The following is a 17,125-nucleotide window of genomic DNA, read 5'->3' on the forward strand; positions in this document are numbered from 1 at the left end:
ATGTCGCCTCTGGCTCTTTTACTGATCATCTTAAATCTGTCCCCTCTGGTTACCAACCTTTCTGCCACTAGAAACAGTTTCTCCTCATTTACTCTATCAAAACCGTTCATGATTTTGAACACCTATCAAATCTCCCCTTAACCTTCTCTGTTCTAAGGAGAACAACCCCAGCTTCTCCACATAACTGAAGTCCCTCATCCCTGGTACCATTCTAGTAAATCTCTTCGACACCCTCTCACAGGCCTTGACATCCTTCCTGAAGTGTGGTGCCCAGAATTGAACACAATTCTCCAGCTACGGCCAAACCAGTGTTTTTATAAAGGTTTAGCATAACTTCCTTGCTTTTGTACTCCATGCCTTTATTAATAAAACGCAGAACCCCATATGCTTTTTTAACAGCCTTCTCAACTTTTCCTGCCACCTTCAAAGATCTGTGTACATACACCTTCAGGTCTGTGTTTCTGCACCCCCTTTAAAATTGTACCATTTAGTTTATATTGCCTCTCATACCAAAATGTATCACTTCACACTTCTCTGCATTAAATTTCATCTGCCATGTGTCTGCCCATTTCAGCAGTCTGTTTATGTCCTCCTGAAGTCTGTTACTATCCTCCACATTGTTACTACATTTCCAAGTTTTGTGTCATCTGCAAGCTTTGAAATTATGCCCTGTATAGCCAGGTCATTAATATATATCAAAAAGATCAGTGGTCCTAATACCGAACCACTGTATACTTCCCTCCAGTCTGAAAAGCACAAAGGGCAATAAATGTGTAGAATAACCGACCAGGTAAAATGTCAAAGTCAGTTAGAGTTCAAAATGCAATTGGGGTAGCACTGGGCGAGGGGAGGCACTGGAACCCAGGGAGGTTCGTTTTGGGCCAGCAATACTCTCAATACATCGCTGGCCTGTACAGGTGGGCTGCTAATGACCAGAATGCAGAGGCACCAGGCAATACGGTATTCCTGATGCCTCCAATGGCATAATTGGCGCACTGTTCACCTTACAGGTTGCAGGCTATTGTACCGTGATGTGTCCTCACCTGGCATTCACACATGTTGCATTGCAGCTGGGGTGTAACAATCAGGAACAGGCACTCTCTCCAATTTTCCCTTCCATAACTCGGACGCCGAACAGATTACAACACTTCTACTGCCATCCCAGCTGAACTCAACAAACAGTGCAGATCTGGGATGGAACCTGGGATCTTCCTTGTCTGTACGGCTCAGCTACTCACTGCGTATATCCACTAAGCCAAGAGAGAATCCTGGAAATTTTCTAGCTCCAAAAATACATATTTTCTGCAAAGCTATCATTTCGCACAAAGCTGAATTAGTAAAATTTGAAAAAGCATGAGCAGCCATGCAGTCTCCTTTGCAAAATCAACATATCGGGGAGGCTTCAATATCTATACAGATGGATTCTGTCACAGTCCCGCATACCTCTCTCCAAGTCCCGGATCTGAGGGCCTTTAGGTGCACCTCCATAAATACAGGTGCTCTTTATCCGTGAAGATTTTCCATAATCTTCTGCAACCAGCTGCACCTGCTGTGCCAGCTCTCGTGTCGGTGCTAGTACCAAGCACTGAGGAAGGAGAAATCCAGCAATCAGAACATGAAAACAGAAAGGCTTAAACCAGGATCATTTAACTGGATTTCAAGTGTAAATGAAAATCTCTTAAAAACTACACGTGAAGCCCCCCATTACCCCTTTATAGTGTTGTGTCCTTTTTCCATGCCACGTGTCATTCCCTGACTAAGACGATTAACAGGCTTCCCATCACTCTGCAACCAGCTATTAGGAGGTATGCAGGACTGATGTGAGAAGCACCTACAGTGCTCCTCTCCTCTTCAATGACACAGATGAGATCCAATCACAAAACTAATCCTACCCCCCATAGTCCTGGATCTTCCTCTGCTTCAAATAGTTATCTAATTTTCACTCAAAAGATTCAAACGTCTGTGCTTCAAATACTTCCTGTGGCAAAGCATTCCCGGCTCCAACAACCTGCAGCATTAGTTCTCTTGGTGACAATTTTAAACCGGTGACCCCCTTGTCAGACTCCCCACCCAGAAGAAAGAGTCTTTTTATATTTTCAAAACTCTTCATAATTTTAAAAATAGCTATTAATTCTCCCCTTAAACTTCTCTCCCCACTATCTATATTCCTCATGATTTTCGTTCATATTGTTTCAGTTTAGTTTTAATCTATTTATTCACGTAACTCTATTCTTTGATACAGCCCTTTCTTAAGAACGAGACAAAGCACATCCTCAAGTGCTACCATTGTCGTTGCTCATTTCAGCCAGATCCCCTAGCAGATGTAGGTGCTTGCCCAGGCAGCAACATACAGACTCATTAAAATCTTTATCTACAATGACTACTCATTCAACTTACAATCTCTTGCACCAATTTCAAAGCTTAATTTCTTTCCTGTCACATACAAAGATTAGGAAATCCACTAAGACTATATCAAAAGATTTCCATTTATATAGCACCTTACAAGGCACAAACATTTTAAGGTGCTTCACGAGAATTTCTTTGAAATTAAGTGGCTGTTATGTAGACGAATGTGACAGCCATTTTGAGTTAAACAAGATCCCATGAAAAGCCATCAGAATGACCAGTAAACCTGCTTTCAGTGGTGTTGGTTGAAGGAGGAATGTCAGGCTGCACAGCAGGAGAACGCTCTGTCAAAGGATCTTTAATGTCCACCTGAACAGGTAGGTGGGGGTCTCGGATTAATATCTCGTTGAAAGGACCACACCTCCAACGTGCAGCAGCCCGAGGACTGTACTGGAATGTCAACCTGGATTATACACTCAAGTGCTGGAGTGGGGCTTGAACCCACAATCTGCTGATTCAGATAGGGGTGCTACCATTTAACCCAAGCCAAGATATGGTTCCTTACAGTCTTGCAATAAATAACCACCATCCAAACTATAAAATGTTGCCATGAGAAACAACCGATGAACTTAAATAACTCCAAAGTGTACTTTAAAGATTTAAAGTAGAGCACTTACAATGGGGCCATCGCCACGCTCCAGGAATGGCTGGTGGTTGATGTGCACAATGGCTGGCAGTAAGTACTGGAAAACAAACACTCCGTTACAAATCTTTCCACCATCCAATCATTCTATACATTTACTCATTGAACCGTTATAAATTCTCACAATCTAACTATATAGTTGAATAATAAAATTCCTGATACCATACTTTCCCAAGTCACTACTGTGCACCAAAACTCGAGTTCAGGGATCCTCAAGCATGGAGTGTACAGATTAGAAAAAATGAAACCCACATTCAAACCAGGCCACATTATATCATATATCTAGCAGTGCTGCCAGCACTACCTATAATTTTATTAAAAACACATTGCACGCTAAGTTTGTAATATATATTGACACTTTTAGCATCTAGAAAAATGAATCCTACATTGCAACTTCGACCGAGTGTGGCACCAAGGAGCCCTAGTAAAACTGAAGTCAACTCTCCCATGCCTGGAGTCATGCGTGACACAAAAGAAGGTGGTTGTAGTTGGAGGCAAATCATCTCAGTCTCAGGACATTGCTGCAGGAGTTCCCCAGGGCAAGATCCGAGGCTCAACCATCTTCAGCTGCTTCATCAATGACCTTTCCTCCATCATAAAGGTCAGAAGTGGGGCAGTTTGCTGACGATTGCAGTGTTCAGCAATTCCTCAGATAACGAAGCAGTCCGTGCCCACATGCAGCAAGACCTGGATCACATCCAGGCTTGGGCTGATAAGTGGCAAGTAACATTCATGCCACACAAGTGCCAGGCAATGACCAGCTCCAGCAAGAGAGGGCCTAACCACCTTCCCATAACATTCAATGGCATTACCATCGCCAAATCCCACATCATCAACATCCTGGGAGTCGCCATTGAACAGAAACTCAACTGCACCACTCACACTAATGCCGTGGCTACTAGGGGTCAGAGGCTGGGTATTCTGCAGTGGGTGGCTCACCTCCCGACTCCACCATCTTAGGCACAAGTCAAGCTTCTTTGGAAGCACCTCCTAATCCCATGACCTCCACCACCTGGAAGGACAAGGGCAGCAGATGCATGGGAACACCATCACCTCCAAATTCCCCTCCAAGTCACATGCCATCCTGATTTGAACATTTATCACCGTTCCTTTGTCGTCATTGGGTCAAAATTCTGGAACTTCCTACCCAACAGCATTGTGGGAGCACCTTCACCACACGGACTGCAGCGGTTCAAGAAGAACAGATCGAAGACCTTGCATTTACATAGCACCTTTCATGACCTCAGGGCGTCCCAAAGCACTTTACAGCCAATGAAGTACTTTTTGAAGTGTAGTCACTGTTGTAATGTAGGAAACGTGGCAGACAATTTGTACACAGCAAGATCCCACAAACAGCAATATGATAATGACCAGATAATCTGTTTTAGTGATGTTGGTTGAGGGATAAGTATCGGCCAGGACACTGGGGAGAACTCCTCCGTTCTTCTTCGAAATTGTGCAACGGGATCTTTTACATCCACCTGAGGGGGCAGAAGGGCTTTGGTTTAACTTCTCATCTGAAAGATAGCACTTCCGACAGTGCAGCTCTCCCTCAGTGCTGCACTGAAGTATCAGCCTAGATTTTTTGCTCAAGTCTCTGGAATGGGTCTTGACCCCACAACTTTCTGATTCAGAGGTGAGTACACTACCAACTGAACCACGGTTAACACCGTGGGCCTTCTCAACTAACAAACAGCCAGCCTTGCTAGCGGCACCCACATCCCGATAATTAATTTTTATAAAACGAGGTAGACAGGAAGAGGGAATAATGATTACAAGTTCCAGATGAAACTATGAACTCACCTAGGTGGGAACTTAGGACAAGGTCTGAGAACAGCCACATTAAATCAGAAACATTACAGCTAATCAATCATGAGAGCCTGGGTTTACTACCGTGTTTAGCAACAACCTGGTGGGAGGGGGGGGAATAAGGGGAAAGAGAGGACCCACCATAAGACAGATACTTTACATCGTGCCATCCCCCCATTCATCATTCTTCAATGACTGTTTGTGGGATTCACTTACCCAAATGTGAAAGTTCACATCCTTCGGGTCGACCATCAGAATCTCTTGGATGCACACTCAAGTTATACGCAACAACACTATGTGGAATTTTCCCATGAAGTTCAAGGTGTTTCCTTAGGTCCAGCATTATTCTAAAGGCTCAATCTTTTTGAGAACAAAGTACGGAGTAAAACTTCAGCCTGTTTACTCTAAATGAACAAGCAGGAAGAGTTGCTCTTTCAAGGCCAAAGATTCCTAGATAGGAGCAAGCTCAGAAAGCTGTGACACAACTTGGAGGAATTCCCAGTGAAGTATAGGCAGTAATTTCTCTGAACCAATTCAGAGAACAAGCCCAACTTGTCTCTCAAATGTCAGATGCGGTCCCAAATTGGAGATGATGTTATGAAGAGAGACTAGAGAAGCTGGGATTGTTCTCCTTAGAATAGAGAAGGTTAAGGGGAGATTTAATAGAGGTGTTCACAATTATGAGGGGTTTTGATAGAGTAGATAGGGAGAAACTGTTCCCACTGGCAGAAGGGTCAGTAACCAGAGGACACAGGTTTAAGATAATTGGCAAAAGAACGAGGGGGAAATGAGAATTTTCTTTTTTACGCAGCCAGTTGTTGATTTGGAATGCTCTGCCTGAAAGGGTGGTGGAAGCAGATTCTTTCAAAAGGAAATTAGATATACACTTGAAAAGGAAAAATTTGCAAGGCTATGGGGAAAGAGCTCATGGATAGCTCTTCAAAGAACCAACACAGGAACGATGGGCCGAATGGCCTTCTTCTGTGCTTTATGATTCTCTCAATATTGGGTGCTGGAAGAAAAAGAATCATGATGGTGAAACCCTGTTGGGACATGGAGGTGGAAACAAAGAGCATGTTTTCTGGCCAGCTCCTGCTCTTCTCCATCTTGATATTTTAGCTTCTGTGTGGATGCCTGACCATTTATATAAGGACTGCTGAGTTTACCAAAAGATCTTGAAGTTCTCCAGGTTTGTCTCCACTTGCTACCAAAATGTTTCCACAGAAAAAATGAATCTCAAAGCTTTATCTCCATATCCACGATGAAATCTCCAATCCCGAGCTAGCCTCCGGAGGAAGATTCCCCTGGCCAGAATGCACTCACCTGTCTAGACCATCGACTGTCAACTGCTGCGGGACTTTTGTCGTCCACGACACTATTCGGATTAGTCAGGAGTTCCTGATTTTATCCAGAATACACTTAATCCAAAGGGCCTGGAAAGCCACAATATTTATGTGGAATGTTTTTAATCACACACTGTTCACCCCTGCAACATATCCAACTGCTTGGGTTCTGATGGACTTTTCTTATCATAGTAGGTACAGCACAGGAGGAGGCCATTCAGCCCATCTTGCCTGTGCCGGCCCTTTGAAAGAACTATCCAATTCCCATATCAAAGTCCCATTTCCCTGCTCTTTCCCCATAGCCCTGTAATTTTTTCTCCCTTCAATTATTGATCCAATTCCCTTTTGAAAGTTACCATTGAATCTGCTTCCACCACTGTTTCAGGCAGTGCATTTCAGATCATAACAACTCGCTGCGTAAAAAAAAATGTTTCTTCATGTCACCTCTGGCTCTTTTGCTGATCGTCGTAAATCTGTGTCCTTTGGTTACTGACCCTTCTGCCACTGCAAACAGTTTCTCTTTATTTACTCTATCAAAACCCTTCACGATTTTAACACTCTATCAAATATCCCCATCACCTTCTCTGTTCTGAGAACAACCCCAGCTTCTCCAGTCTCTCCACATAACTGAAGTCCCTCATCCCTGGTACCATTCTAGTAAATCTCTTCTGCACCCTCTCTAAGGCCTTGACATCCATTCTAAATTGTGGTGACCAGAATTGAACACAATAGCCCAGCTGTGGCCTAACCAGTGTTTAATAAAGGTTTAGCGTAACTTCCTTGCTTTTGTACTCCATGGCTCTATTAATAAACCACGGATCCCACATGCTTTTTTAACAGCCTTCTCAACTTGTCCTGCCACCTTCAAAGATTTGTGTTCATACACCCCCAGGTCTCTCTGTTCCTGCACTCCCTTTAAAATTGTACCATTTAGTTTATATTGCCTCTCCTCATTCTTCCTACCAAAATGTATTACGTCACATTTCACCTGCCATGTGTCTGTCCATTTCACCAGTCTGTTATTAACCTCCACATTGTTTACTACATTTCCAAATTTCATGTCATCTACAAGCTTTGAAGTTATACCCTGTATACCCAAGTCCAGGTCATTAACGTATATCAAACAGATCAGTGGTCTTAATAATGACCCCTGGGACACACCACTGTATACTTCCTCCAGTCTGAAGAACAACCGTTCACCACTACTCTCTGCTTTCTGTCCTTTAGCCATGCCCGTATGATGTTTTAGATTGCACAAGGACTCTCATTTTGAATAGATAACTGGTTTTACTTCATCTGTATGTAGAACATCACAGCGGAACCACAACAGGTGCAGTGTACAGGCTTCTTCCTCTGTAACAAGAACTTTCATGAAACCTAGCTGGAGCTGAGAAAAATTAACCACTGTCACCAAAATCCCCAGCAGGAGGTAGTGGGAAAGTGAAAATAATAGATAAATCCACCAGATATAGTCCTACCGATGGCAGTGTTCTCGAGAGCGTGAAGGATATGTTCGAGACTACATCATAGAAACAGGAGGAGGCCATTCAGCCCCTTGACCCTGTTCCGCCATTCAATTAGATCATGTCTGGTCTGTATCTTAACTCCATCTACCCACCTTGGTTCTGTAACCCTTAATACCCCTGCCTAAAAAAAAATCTATCAATCTCAGCTTTTTAAAGGGAGTTCCAGATTTCCACTACCCATTTTGTGAAGAAGTGCTTCCTGACATTACCCCTGATTGTCATCTTGTTCTGGATTTCCCCATCAGAGGAAATAATTTCTCTATATCTATCCTATCAAATCCTTTAATTATCTTAAACACCTCAATTAGATCACCCCATAATCTTCTATATTCAAGGGAAAATTCAAGCCTAGTCTATACAATCTCTCCTCATACTTTAACTGTTTTATCATTCTGGTGAATCTGTGCTGCACCCCCTCCAAGGCCAATATATCCTTCCTGAGGTGCAGTGCCCAGAACTTAATGCAGTATCTCCAGATGGGTCTAACCAGAGCTCTGTACAGCAGTAACATAACTTCCACCCCTTTGTATCCCAACCCTCTTGAGATAAAGACCAACATTCCATTAGCCTTTTTAATTATTTTCTGTATCTGTCTACTAGCTTTTAGTGATTTCTGTACTTGGACCCCATAATCTCTCTGCTCCTCCACAGTTCCGAGCTTCTCACCAATTAGAAAATACTCTGTAATGACCAACAAACCACTGCTCCATGCTCCAAGAATGTGATGACATCAGAACCCTGGTCACTTTATTTGTAGCAAAACACTCTGCCAAAAGACCAAAACACATCACTAGCTGGCTTCACAATTTCACAGCAAAAGTTGTACAAGGGTATTAAGACACCCAAGGACTTCACTTCAAATTAAGGCAGAACATGCCTGAGTCAGCGTTTTCAGACTGATCTACTTGCAGCCAACAATGAGCTGGACTCAGCGGTCTCTCCACATTGACTATTGAGTGAAGTTATTCTAACAGGATCATTCTCCACCTGCAAAAAGAACGTACGTGCATTTATACAGCACCTTTCATGGTTGTTTTATAGGCAGCCGCAGCAGCCAGTTTGTGCACAGCGAAGTCCCACAAATAGCACTGACCACCGGTTAATCGATTTTTGGTGATGTTGATTGAAGGATAAATGTCAGCCAGAACTTCCCTGCTTGTCGTTGAATAGTACCACAAGATCTTTTAAGTCCACTTAGAAGGAAGACAGAGCCTCGGTTTAACATCTCACCTGAAAGATGGTACCTTTGATACTACAGTACTCCTTCAGTACACACTGAAGTGTCAGGCTAGATCCAATTGGAGATAGATTTTGCCCAATGCGACAGTGTTCATTGTTGACTGCTCCAAACTGTGCATTAGCATAAATGGGCACCAAGTGTACAGTTTCTATTAGCCTGGCTGATCAACTTCTGAAGTGAATGTATGCTTTCTGAAACCAGAAGTCTGTATATATTTAATTGTAAACAATTTTACAACACCAAGTTATAGTCCAACAATTTTTATTTGAAATCTACAAGCTTTCGGAGGCTTCCTCCTTCCTCAGATTTACCTGAGGAAGGAGGAAGCCTCTGAAAGCTTGTAGATTTCAAATAAAAATTGTTGGACTATAACTTGGTGTTGTAAAATTGTTTACAATTGTCAACCCCAGTCCATCACCGGCATCTCCACATCATGTATATATTTAAGGTTATGTAAAAATTCAGGAACCCATTACAAACTTTTCAAACTGAACATATAAACTGAAGATCTGAAGATCCAGAGTACAAAAACATCTTCCTGGGTGTGCCAGTAATATACTTGGTGACAAGAGGAAAAGAACGAGGTCTTTTATGCAGCTAGTGATGTTCAAAGAAAGGCCATGTACCTGTGTGCCTACTAACCCAAAGAAAGAGTCTCCAAGTGGCTGCCCACTCCTGGATGGCAGTCTATGTGAAGGCTGAACAACTTTAAAAGAATACAACTTTTAGAGGTGTAATTTAAACCGGCAATAACTAACTGATCCAATAATCATCAAATGGTAATATTTTATACAAAAGGGAGCAAAGTTGCAAAGTACTTACAGCGAGAGTTTTGCCAGATCCAGTCTGTGCAATTCCAACCATATCGCGTCCACTGAGCGCCACAGGAAAGCCCTGGCACTGGATTGGTGTCGGCTCCACAAAATTCAGCGAACACAGAACATCCATCACGTAGGCTGGGAAATGAACAACAAAACAGTCACATTGGGCATCTAAAATCACAAAAACTGCAGATGCTGGAAACCAAACCCTCAGCATCTGTGGAGATAGCAGCTCAGTTAGTATTTACTGAGTACATCCTTCATCAGAACTGGAAGATATTACAGATGAACTGCATTTAAAAAGGAACAGAACAAGGGAAAAGGGGGCTGTGGGCCATACAAGGGAGTGGCAGTGTGACCTGCAAAATGTTCTCATGTCTCCTATTAAAATCACTTCAGACATTTAACCACCTCCTGTTTTCCATTTAAGTACATTACAGGTCACACTAGTTCTTTGGAGAGTGCATGTTTGCATGTATATTTATCTTCCCTTCCCTTTGTTCTGTTCCCTTCTAAACACTGTTCACTTATAATTTCTTCCAGTTCTGATGAAGGTCAACACACAAACTCCTCTGGTCTCTCTGGATGCCTACTAAATGTTGCCCCCACTTTCGGTTTTTGTATTTGAAATCACCAGTTGTTACTCGATCAACCCCCTAACAGGTAGCTTTGACTGAGAAATTCCCTAACTGTCGCTACCAGTCCCATACAACATTACAGTCCACGGCTGATTGAATAAACGCCTCACTTTTCCCACACTTTGTTTTAAGAAATATGTACAACCCCAAATAGATAAAACATATCTGTTCCCAGCCCTCTGGTAATGCACTCTCATCCTGACTCAGTGCTGACAGCAGCCACTAAGTATTCCCACCATCGATGGCAACCGCAAATGTGAATTGTACTGCAGACCTGGAGTTTCATCAAGCTTGAAAGCTCTGCACCCACTAAACAAACTAAGCCAATGTGATGCTACTTTGTGCCATAAGAACATAGGTCCGTGGAACTGGCCCCATGTCAATGCTCAAGACAAGTTTGCAGATATGCACAAAGCACGGAGACATTTAAAAAAAACTCCAAGGAGCCTTGGCTTACAATGGTTTAGGGTGTTAAATGGGAGACTGGTGCAAAGGTCAATTGAGCCCCACTCTTGCAGGATCAGAGCTTAATTACAGAAGTGCCTTGCAACTGCTCTATGACGCCATACTAAGGTGACTTTTCCTCTGATTTCTTAAAAAACCAGAGTAAGCTCAGGAACCCATTGCAGAGTGAGGGAAACTAGATTCCAAGTGATGCAACATAATAGCCAAAAGGCTACTGCACCAAATTTACAGAAGTTGCAAAGATTGAACTCCAGCAAGCCCCTTCTATATAAGCTGGCGAGGTGAATCGTCATCAGATGTGGCTGACACTCACAAGGGAAACTGGCTTGGTGAAACTGGAACACTGGTTTCGGACAGTCGGTTCCTTTTGTTGTAATCTCTTTCTTTCGACAGAAGTCCTCTGTATCGTACTGCCAAGAGAGTCAAAAAGCAGTTTCAATTAAAACAGTTCAACAAGTCACCTAAGGTCCTGGTAGATGGAGAGAAATGAAGAACCCCTAGCTTTCAGTACTTCTGCTATTCCCTCAATGCTCAGATCAAATAGGTTTCTAAGTTTACTAATTTTCGGTTAGGTTCACAAATAATCAAAACTAGCTGAAATTGCTTATAAGCACCCGAGTGACATTTTTTAAACACATTCACGTGTGACGGCTCATGTAAGTCTTCAACTTCTTCCAAACACATAGAACACAATGTGCTCAATAGCTAACAATGATACAAATCAACAATTGCAACACTTCAACTTCCTCCTCCCTCCTTGAATAACCAGCTTCCCACTCCACTTCCTCAGGGGTTAGAAGCCAGAACTCCACTTTCCCACAACCCAGTCCCTCAGGATCCTTAACACAATGAGTGGAATGTGCAGTAGAGAGATCGGGAGAGACCCGAGTGATCTGTTACGATTCTGCGTCTTCCTCTACTGAAAATGGCTAGGATGTCCTGGTCAACCTTTCTCTCTCACCAAAACAAACAGATTATCTGGATATTTATCACACTACTATTTATGGGACCTGGCTGCGTGCAAGTTGGCTGCCATGTTTGCCCATGTAACAGCAGTGATGTCCCAAGGACGTGATAGGCACTGTATAACTGCAAGTTCTTTATTTCTTTTTAAAAGACAAAATGCGTGCATAACATAATGGAACAATTTGGCAAGTACTGCACGAAAAGCTGATTTGTTGCTTGTGTTGATAGATGGAAACATGGGAAGATAGATGGATACAGGGAAACATCTCCTGTAGCTCATGAATTGTGAACTGCATTGCGCTCAGTCACAGCTGCGAATTAAAAGCACTGCCAGTAACAATGTTCCAACATTCCTCATCTAAGATTCCTGATCTAAGATTCCATGTGGAACAAGACAGTTTACATCTAACTATACATCTTTCATTAAAAATATTCCATAGGGCACGCACTTGTCCACAAACCTTATTCACACTGTGATGAGTTTTTATCAGAATTTTCTGTTAACATTTCCCATTGTAAACTGGTACGTCAGGATTTCCCATTTAATTATTGTGTTAACTGCCACAATGTAGGAGCAGGCGCCTACCACCAGGTGGCAATGGAGCAAATTGATGATGTTTCTTTCTCAATCCCATTGCTATTTTATTTTTCTACACATAAGTTAGCTTAATTTTTTCCACAACATTTAAAATATTTAACTTTTAAAGTATATTTAAAAAAAAAACTTTTCACACCTTTCCAAGCCTCCCTCTCCTGTTTATAGTTGCATGAGTTCACCCCCCACTAACCGGCCCCAGCCGACCTGAAGCACTGTTGGTCACCGAAGGTCAGAGGCCTACTGCACAAAAGACAGCAGCGGAGTGGGCCAGGCTGGGGAAATGCACAGCAGGAAGACCCAAGCCATCAAAACACACCAGGGGTACCAGAAAAGATATCCGAGTGTGTGGAGGAAGCTACGGGCGGGTGAGAGATTGGCATAGATTCGTGATGCATATAGGAAGAGGGCAGGGATAAGAGTCCAACAGCAACAAAGGGGTACAGGGTGATAGAAAGGACAAGGGGGGAGGGGAGAAATAGATAAACCAGGTGCTATTTCACCTGTGTACTATGGTTTTGTAGGTGGCTAGTCATTTTACACTTTCTAGCACTATTGCCGAATGAACACTGGGCACGTTTGAATTTTAAACCTTTTAACTTGTTGAGCACACATCTAGAATTCACTGTCACAACGTAATCCACCAAGGATCAGTATAGCCCCCGTTTGCCTACTAATAATTATACTTCAAAAGCAATTAATTGGCTGTGAAGCACTTTGGGGCATCTGGAGGACATTAAAGGTGCTATATAAATGCAAGTTTGTTCTTTTTAGGGGCAGTTTAACATAACCCACCACCCACTGAGGCACAGTACCCCAACATAACCCATCACCCAGAGGCACAGTACCTTAACATAACCCACCACCCACTGAGGCACAGCATCCCAACATAACCCACCACCCACTGAGGGACAATACCCCAACATAAGCCATCACCCAGAGGCACAGTACCCTAACATAACCCATCACCCACTGAGTCACAGTACCCGAACGTAACCCACAATCACAGTACCCCAACATAACCCACCACCCATCAAGCACAGTACCCTAATATAACCCCCAATCACAGTAACCCAACATAACCCCCAATTACAGAACCCCAACATAACCCTCAATTACAGAACCCCAACATAACCCCCAATCACAGTAACCCAATATAACCCACCATCCAGAGGCACAGTACCCTAACATAACCCACCACCCACTGAGGCACAATACCCTAACATAACCCACCACTCACTGAGGCACAGTACCCTAACATAACCCACCACTCACTGAGGCACAATACCCTAACATAACCCACCACTCACTGAGGCACAGTACCCTAACATAACCCACCACTCACTGAGGCACAGTACCCTAACATAACCCACCACTCACTGAGGCACAGTACCCTAACATAACCCACCACTCACTGAGGCACAGTACCCCAACATAACCCACCACCCACTGAGGCACAATACCCTAACGTAACCCACTAAGTTTCGGGAATACAGCTGTCCACTGTTAACTTGGAAGCCTTTTATAAAGACATGCAGCGGAGTTTGCTGAACAAGGGTACCCACCGGGCTTAATCTAACCACTTCAGGGTGTTCCACATAGAAGTTCTTCTCAAATTTCGGCAGCTCCTCCATGTCCCACTTCTTCTTCCTGAGACGCTCTCCGGGCTGTCCGAATTTCTTCCCAAGTGGTGGGCCTCCACGATTAGGACCTCCACCAAACCGTGGGCCGTTGCTGGTGAAAGGTCAGGTCTCAGTCAGAAAGAGGCATACTGCAGCCCAGAGGGCAGGTAGTCACACAGACCCCACGTCAATATGTGCCATAAGGCTTCATCATCAGTGGAGCAGCTGACACTGACGGCTGCTGCTATTAAATCCCGACGGGTGGGATCAGCATTGATGCAGACTCTGTCACCACACTACGAAGCCCCAGTCCTACCCTGCCCAGGGGTCTGCGAGCGTTTGATGTGCCCACTGCCAGCTGTGACTGGCGTAAATATGATTAGGCAGAGTCAACACGATCTTATGAAAGGGAAATTGTGTTTGACAAATTTAGAGTTTTTTGAGGGTGTAACTAGCTGGGTAGATAAAGGGGAACCAATGGATGTAGCATATTTGGATTTTCAAAAGGCATTCAATAAGGTGCCACACAAGAGGTTGTTACACAGGATGGGGGTAATATCTTAGCGTGAATTGAGGATTGGTTAATGGACAGAAAACAGAGAGTAGGAATGATTGGGTCATTTTTAGGTTGGCAGGTTGTAACTAGTGGGGTGCCGCAAGGATCAGTGCTTGGGCCTCAGCTTTTTATAACCTATATTAATGACTCAGATGAAGGGACCGAGTGTAATGTATCCAAGTTTGCTGACAATACAGCTAGGTGGAAAAGTAAGCTGTGAGGAGGACACAAAGAGTCTGCAAATGGATATAGACAGGTTAAGTGAGCGGGCAAGAAAGTGGCAGATGGAGTATAATGTGGGGAAATGTGAGGTTATTCACGTTGGTAGAAAAAATAGAAAAACAGAGTATTTTTTAAATGGTGAGAAACTATTAAATGTTGGTGTTCAGAGAGATTTGGGTGTCCTTATCCACGAAACGTAGAAAGTTAACATGTAGGTACAGCAAGCAATTAAGAAGGCAAATGGTATATTGGCCTTTATTACAAAGTGTTTGGAGTGTAAGAGTAAGGAAACCTTGCTACAATTGTACAGGGCTTTGGTGCGACCTCACCTGGAGTACTGTGTACAGTTTTGGTCTCCTTACCTAAGGAAGGATATACTTACATTAGAGGTGCTGCAACAAAGGTTCACTAGATTAATTCCTGGGATGAGATGGTTGTCCTGTGAGGAGAGATTGAGTAGAATGGGCCGATACTCTATGGAGTTTAGAAGAATGAGAGGTGATCTCATTGAAACAGATAAGATTCTGAGGGGGCTTGACAGGGTAGATGCTGAGAGGCTGTTTCCCCTGGCTGGAGAGTCTAGAACTAGGGGACATTGTCACAGGATAAGGGGTCGGACATTTAGGACTGAGATGAAGAATTTCTTCACTCAGATGGTAATGAATCTTTGGAATTCTCTACCCCAGAGTTGTTGAGAATATTCATGGCTGAGATTGATATATTGCTGGACTCTAGGGGAATGAGGGATGTGGGGATCGGGCGGGAAAGTGGAGCTGAGGTTGACGATCAGCCGTGATCTGATTGAATGGCGGAGCAGGCTCGAGGGGCTCTTCCTAGTTCTTGTTATGTAAATACCCGGATGGGGGAGGGACCATTACGCTGCCGCATAGTGATTGACAGCTGCCCCGACCAATCGGAAAGAGCCCGGGGTACAAACGGACAGCAGAACTACCCAATTAAACGGCGAGTAGCCATCCCACCGCACCAATCAGAGCGCGCAAATGACGGAAGGCGGGCACCACTTCTTCGGCCGATAATGGTGACCGGCACTAACCGGAATAAGCTGGTTGGGCCCGGGCCCGGCGCACCCCCGTCCCAGGCCCGGCGCACCCCTGTACCAACGGACCCTGCCGGCACTCCACAGACACGGAGCTGGGAGCGCCCAGCGGCGAAAGGTCCCGTGCCTCTGCCTAGGCCTCCGGCCTGGGTCGGAGCGAGGCCGGGTCCGCTCCACTCCCACTTTAAACTGTTTATTTCCCCGAGCCGGCTCCTCGGTGGGCCGGCAGGGAGTCCCAGTCATCGTCCTACCTTCCCCGGTCTCTGCCGCGTTCACGGTCTCCGCCGAAGCCTCTCATTTTCAGGCAATCCTTCTGGTCGGAAAACAAAGAAGCCGCAGTGCGCGTCTGGCGATCAACAGCAGCCTGGCGGAACAGCGCTCCCTCCCTCCGGATTCACTACCGGAACAGCCGCCCCTCCCTCCGGAAACATTGCCGGAACAGCGCTCCCTCCCGCCGGATACACTGCCGGAACAGCCGCCCCTCCCTCCGGAACAGCTCTCCCTCCCGCCGGAATCAATGCCGGAACAGCCGCTCCTCCCGCCGAATTCCAGTCCACCCAGCAACAGTGACGCCGGCCTACGTTTGGACGTCACACCGGTCTGGCAAGGATGGTCAGCCCTGAAACGGCTGCACCAATCAGCGCAGAGTGACGCCAGTATACATGTTTTAAATTAGACCTGGGGCCTAGAAACCAAGGCCTTGTGCTGCAGCATCAGTGCCTGAAGAGCCGCTTCGCCATCACTGGATTTATTAAACTTTATTATGATTTAATCCCAACTTGTGAAGTTTTAGTTTTGAACAAAGTATATGACAATACCTTGTGTATATTAAAAACCTCCCTTTCCTCTTCAAAGGCCTTGAACAGAGATCATCGACTCACATAGAATTTACAGCGCAGAAACAGGCCATTCAGCCCAACTGGTCCATGCCGGCATTTATGCTCCACAAGAGCCTCCTCCCTCCCTAATCTAACCTTATCAGTATATCCTTCTATTCCTTTCTCCCTCATGTTTATCCAGCTTCCCCTAATATCTATATTAGTCACCTCAACTCCTTGTGGTAGCGAGTTCCACGTTCTAACTACTCTGGGCAGAGAAGTTTTTCCTGAATTGCCTATTGGATTTATTAGTGACTATTTTATATTTATGACCTCTAGTTTTGGACTCTCCCACAAGTCCCATTCCCACATCCTTTCTATATCTATCCTATCAAATC

The 17,125-nt window shown here is 44.4% G+C and overlaps 1 protein-coding gene across 2 annotated transcripts in view; it reads right to left on the minus strand.

Annotated features, from left to right (window-relative positions):
- The window catches only part of LOC137305759 (probable ATP-dependent RNA helicase DDX17), a 43,754-nt gene extending 27,442 nt beyond the window's left edge, over window positions 1–16,312 (minus strand). Inside the window, exons 1-6 of one of the 2 annotated variants that reach the window (XM_067974708.1) lie at window positions 16,161–16,309; window positions 14,018–14,186; window positions 11,205–11,301; window positions 9,790–9,923; window positions 3,024–3,089; window positions 1,444–1,585 (exon numbers count right to left, since the gene is read on the minus strand). In XM_067974708.1, the coding sequence (XP_067830809.1) occupies window positions 1,444–1,585; window positions 3,024–3,089; window positions 9,790–9,923; window positions 11,205–11,301; window positions 14,018–14,186; window positions 16,161–16,207 (655 nt within the window). In that variant the 5' untranslated portion in view covers window positions 16,208–16,309. Of the gene's footprint in view, window positions 1–1,443; window positions 1,586–3,023; window positions 3,090–9,789; window positions 9,924–11,204; window positions 11,302–14,017; window positions 14,187–16,160 lie in introns of both variants that reach the window. The other variant, XM_067974709.1, reaches the window with a different exon arrangement.
- Between the last annotated feature and the right edge of the window lie 813 nt (window positions 16,313–17,125).

The sequence above is a fragment of the Heptranchias perlo genome, chromosome 40 (genome assembly GCF_035084215.1).
Source record: "Heptranchias perlo isolate sHepPer1 chromosome 40, sHepPer1.hap1, whole genome shotgun sequence".
Taxonomy (NCBI): Eukaryota; Metazoa; Chordata; class Chondrichthyes; order Hexanchiformes; family Hexanchidae; genus Heptranchias; species Heptranchias perlo.